The 4410-nt window shown below is 38.1% G+C and overlaps 1 protein-coding gene across 1 annotated transcript; it reads left to right on the plus strand.

Annotated features, from left to right (window-relative positions):
* The first annotated feature begins 836 nt into the window (after positions 1-836).
* Positions 837-3690, plus strand: LOC103848107 (aspartic proteinase-like protein 2). The gene is made up of 10 exons (XM_009125084.2): positions 837-1051; positions 1353-1482; positions 1565-1806; positions 1981-2205; positions 2534-2687; positions 2759-2829; positions 2911-3001; positions 3065-3140; positions 3264-3335; positions 3430-3690. The coding sequence occupies exons 1-10, from the start codon at positions 837-839 to the stop codon at positions 3570-3572; spliced, it is 1419 nt and encodes a 472-aa protein (XP_009123332.1). The 3' UTR covers positions 3573-3690.
* Positions 3691-4410: the final 720 nt, after the last annotated feature.

Here is a 4410-nt window from a genome sequence, read left to right on the forward strand (position 1 = left end):
GGCGGGTGGGGTTGTAAGAGATGAGAGCGGGATGTGGCAGGGAGGTTTTGCGCTCAACATTGGCATTTGTTCAGCCGCTTTAGCGGAGTTGTGGGGAGAATACTATGAACTGTTTATAGCTTGGGATCGTGGGATTCGTAGAGTGGAAGTGGAAGTTGATTCTGAAAGCGTTGTGGGCTTTCTCAAGACATGGATCCAAGATTCGAATCCTCTGTCGTTCCTAGTACGTCTGTGCTATGGCTTCATATCAAGAGACTGGACAGTCAAAATTTCTCACATATATAGGGAGGCTAATCATCTAGCAGATGGATTAGCTAACTTTTTCTTTACCTTTTTGGTTTTCATTTATTTGAGGTTGTTCGAGAGAGTGTTGTTTCTGTTTCGTTGGAGGATTGTCATGAGGTGTCTAGACCTCGGCGAATTTGCTTGTAATTTGTTTTCAGTTTTTGAATAAAAAGTAGGAGACACATGTCTCCTACCTCCTACCAAAAAAAAATACTTAAATACAAGGTATCAAATTATTATTGGCCGATGAACCCACGGAAACACAAAAACACTATTTTCTTTACTAATCTAAGCATTGGTTTAAGATGAACGAAAAAGGATTGGTTTGAAATCAATGAAAAAGATTTAGCTGTTTCCTTTTAAACCTTCAAACATCACATTTGGCAATTTGCTAAATACGCCTTTGGAAACGCGTCTCTGTGTTTCCTTTGCCGTTAACTGTATCCTCCCCTTGTCTGAATATGAACAAAAATCACCAGAGTTTAATATTATAATTCAAAATAGTCTACAAGTTTTTCTGCCTGGAGAGAAAAAATCTGGACGTTGTAGCGATGGAATCGAGGATAAAGTTTTGTGTTGCGGTGGCAGTTTTCATAATTGTGACTGAAATTGCGTCATGCCATTTCGTGTTTGAGGTACAACACAAATTCGCAGGGAAGGGGAAGAATCTTGCTCACTTCAAGTCTCATGATACACGACGCCACTCTCGCATGCTCGCGTCCGTTGATCTTCCTCTGGGCGGGGACAGCCGCGTAGATTCTGTCGGGTTTTGTTCTTTCTCCCTCTCATTCGTCCCTCTCTCGATTTCTGAGGATCTATCTTTACAGCGAAAATGTTGTATCTAATGAACCTGTAAACGTTTCCACTAGGACGCACATGATTCCTAAAATCTATAATTTTTATGATCTCGACGCGAAGTTACATTATTCAAAAAAAAAAAAGAAAAAAAGTTGCATGATTCGTTTTGTACTCTTTTTTTTTTTCTTCTCTAGGACATAGTTGATGTATGAAATTGAATCATCTAGGAAGACAGTGAGAAAGTTTCCGTTTGGTTGATATTGTTTCAGATTATACTTCACTAAAATCAAGCTCGGAACGCCACCAAAGGAATATCATGTTCAAGTTGATACAGGAAGTGATATACTATGGATCAACTGCTCTCCCTGTCCAAAATGTCCATCCAAAACGAATTTGGGTGTAATACTTCATTTTATAAAAATAAATGTCTATCGTTAAGACAACTCTAAGCCTCGATCATCCTTTTTTTTTGGCAATGCAGTTTAGTTTATCATTATATGACGTGAACGCTTCCTCGACCTCTAAGAAGGTTGGCTGTGACGATGATTTTTGCTCTTTTATATCGAATTCGGACAGCTGTCAACCCGATCTTGGATGTAGCTATCATATTGTCTATGCGGACCAAAGTACAAGTGAGGGGAACTTTATAAGAGACAACTTATCACTCGACCAAGTTACTGGAAATCTTCTAACCGGACCACTTGCGCAAGAAGTTGTATTTGGGTGAGAAATTAATATCTTGATTCTATGGTACATTAACATTTGGAACAATACTTTTTATGTTTCATGTTGACACCTATGCTCATGTCCGTTCAGAATTGGTACTTGCATTGTAAGAAAGTATGAATATTTTAATTCCTCTTTTGCCGTCTCATGAAGACTCTTCTTTTGAGACAGGTGTGGGAGTGATCAGTCTGGACAACTTGGGAAATCCGAGTCAGCAGTTGATGGCGTTATGGGATTTGGACAAGCAAATACCTCTGTCCTTTCACAACTTGCTGCCGCTGGTGATGCGAAAAGAGTTTTTTCCCATTGCTTGGATAATGTCAAAGGAGGTGGGATTTTTGCTATTGGTGTAGTGGACTCTCCAGCAGTTAAAACGACCCCTATGGTACCTAATCAGTACGTGATGCCTTCTCAAGCATTCTTCTTTTGTTCTTTTCACGCAATAAGCTTAGAGTAGGAGAATGTCCATAATAATATATCCTTTCGATTGAATAGCTTTTTTTCAATCTATGCTACAATTTCATACCTGTCTGGTATGTCCAGATGATTCTTGTTTGACTCCAAAATCAGTTAGAAATATCTTCAGAAGTGAATCAATGGTGCGGAGTTTCCACTGAGATGTAACCTTTAGTCAATCTCAAGACTAAGACATGGTTATATCTATTAGGATGCTACTGAATCATGAATCTTGTAATAACAATATGCGCTGCTCAACAATTTTTAGGATGCATTACAATGTTATGTTGATGGAAATGGATGTGGATGGTGCTTCTCTTGATCTTCCACCAAGTATTGTCAGGAAAGGAGGGACCATTATCGACAGTGGTACAACTTTGGCTTACTTACCACAGGCTCTATACGATTCCCTAATAGAAACTGTAATTTTCTCTACTCATAGCAGTATTGATTTATAGTTTGTGCATCATAAAATGATTTTTTTGCTGTGTAGATTACTTCTCGTCAATCAGTGAAGCTTCACATAGTAGAAGAAACCTTCCAATGTTTCACCTTCACTAAAGAGTAAGACGAACTAGATAAGCTGCTCTGGGACTAGCTTGAACCTCTTGTGTTTATATGCTATATTCTTCCTATAATTTGCAGTGTGAATCAGGCCTTCCCACCAGTAAACTTTCATTTTGAGGACTCTCTCAAACTGACCGTTTATCCCCATGATTATCTTTTCTCACTTGAGGTAAGTAACAGCAGCATTAATGTTGGATTAGGAACGTAACTCTGATTGTCCATTTGCCAACAGTCAGAAATGTATTGCTTTGGTTGGCAAGTTGGTGGAATGACAACTGAGGATAGATCAGAAGTGATTCTCTTGGGAGGTAAAATTTCCAAACGGCACGCATAAAATTGAATATGCTAGACAATACAATAAGTGGTTTTTTTAGTCTCTATTGTGTTACATACAACGCAAGTAGCGTAATTATTGACTTATCATTTTGTAGATATGGTGCTCTCGAACAAGTTAGTTGTATACGATCTGGAGAACGAGGTGATTGGATGGACAGATCATAATTGTAAGTATCTCCAGAACCGAACAAAACAAAACAAACCAAACTCACTCTTCATTCTGTTCTTTGCTCATGTAAAAAAATGGGTTTATGCTATAAGGTTCATCAAGTATCAAAGTAAAAGACGGATCAGGAGGAGTATTCTCGGTCGGAGCAGACAATCTCTCATCAGCTCCTCCTCTGTTGCTGATCGGAAAGCTTCTTGCAATTTTGTCAACATTCGTCGCAGTGGCTTTTAATTAGCTCACCACTCATAATTATATGAGCATTGTTTTGGTGATGGATGCCGTAAGAAGATGTATAATGTTAAAAAGTCTTCTCAACACACACAACACATCTATTTTTCTTGTTTCTGTTTTTATACAGAACATATACAATAATATATAGAGATCTACATGATTTGGTACACATATATGAGAGAGGGGTAATTATAGAGTGTTCCTCAAGAACTGTACAATAATATAGACAACTGCCAGAAACAATGCAATCTGATATGAATCTCCCTCCAAGTGTTGTCGTCTATTTACATCCTACATTGGTGGTGGTTGTGGTCTTTGGGCAATATATAAATGTATAGACAATCCTTCACCCTTGAGCTAATTTTTAAGTGTGAGTTAGGCCCAACACTAATATGGTATCAGAGTACATGGTAAAAGTTCAGCATATGATTTTCCACATAACAGTTTCCTACCTATGTAGCATATACAGGTGGTCCATATTGCTGTGGTATTTTCGAGATGTTGGGCTTGAGCTGTTTCCCTTGGACTGTTTCCACCCACATCTCGAGAGGGGCTATTAACATCCCACACTGGTGGTGATTGTGGTCTTTGGGCAATATATAAGTGTATGGACAATCCTTCACTCTTTAGCTAGCTTTTGGGTGTGAGTTAGATCATCACTAATATCGTCTCTTTGGAAATACTTTATCACTAGAACATTATCTTTAATAGTTTTGACAACGAGAAAAGAGATAATACGATAAAGTGACGCATCAGCATTATGCTTTGACAACAAGAAAAAGAGATAATACAATTAAGTTTTAGGATTTTAATAGTTTTCTATTTTTTCTACTAAATTGCTA

The sequence above is a fragment of the Brassica rapa genome, chromosome A06 (assembly GCF_000309985.2).
Source record: "Brassica rapa cultivar Chiifu-401-42 chromosome A06, CAAS_Brap_v3.01, whole genome shotgun sequence".
In the NCBI taxonomy this organism is placed as follows: Eukaryota; Viridiplantae; Streptophyta; class Magnoliopsida; order Brassicales; family Brassicaceae; genus Brassica; species Brassica rapa.